The 420-nt window shown below is 61.7% G+C and overlaps 1 protein-coding gene across 1 annotated transcript in view; it reads left to right on the forward strand.

Moving 5' to 3' along the window:
* The window catches only part of LOC104501763 (homer protein homolog 3-like), a gene marked incomplete at its 5' end in the record, with an annotated part of 4,375 nt that extends 4,093 nt beyond the window's left edge, over positions 1-282 (forward strand). The window contains one exon of the mRNA XM_010145634.1: positions 94-282. Within this exon, the coding sequence (XP_010143936.1) occupies positions 94-282 (189 nt within the window). The remainder of the gene's footprint in view (positions 1-93) is intronic.
* Between the last annotated feature and the right edge of the window lie 138 nt (positions 283-420).

A 420-nucleotide genomic window follows, 5' to 3' on the forward strand; every position in this document is an offset into this window, starting at 1 on the left:
CAGGGCGGGGCGTTGGATATTAGGGTGGTGGTCTGTGAGCAGCACGTATCAGCACAGGGGCAGCCGCCTCACCGCGCTTGTGCCCTTGGGCAGGAGCTGGAGGCACGCAACGCCGAGCTGGAGCGACGCCTTCACTTGGCTGAGCAGACGCTGGCGGAGACCCTGGCCGAGAGGGAGAAGATGCAGAACGAGGTCACCAAGGTGGCAGAGATAATGGATGTGAAGATATTTGAGCTCAGCGAGATCCGGCAGGGATTAGCCAAGCTGGTAGAGAGCAACTGAGCAGCAGCACCCTCGGAGGAGACACCTCTGGAGGAGGGGAGCCCGAGCTGGGACTGGTCACTGTCAGCAACTACCATCACAGAAGAGCCTCGAGGTCTGTTCGGGCAGGACACCCCAACGTACCAGCAGCTGCCCGGA

The sequence above is a fragment of the Buceros rhinoceros genome, unplaced genomic scaffold (genome assembly GCF_000710305.1).
Source record: "Buceros rhinoceros silvestris isolate BGI_N320 unplaced genomic scaffold, ASM71030v1 scaffold30260, whole genome shotgun sequence".
NCBI classification, from domain to species: Eukaryota; Metazoa; Chordata; class Aves; order Bucerotiformes; family Bucerotidae; genus Buceros; species Buceros rhinoceros.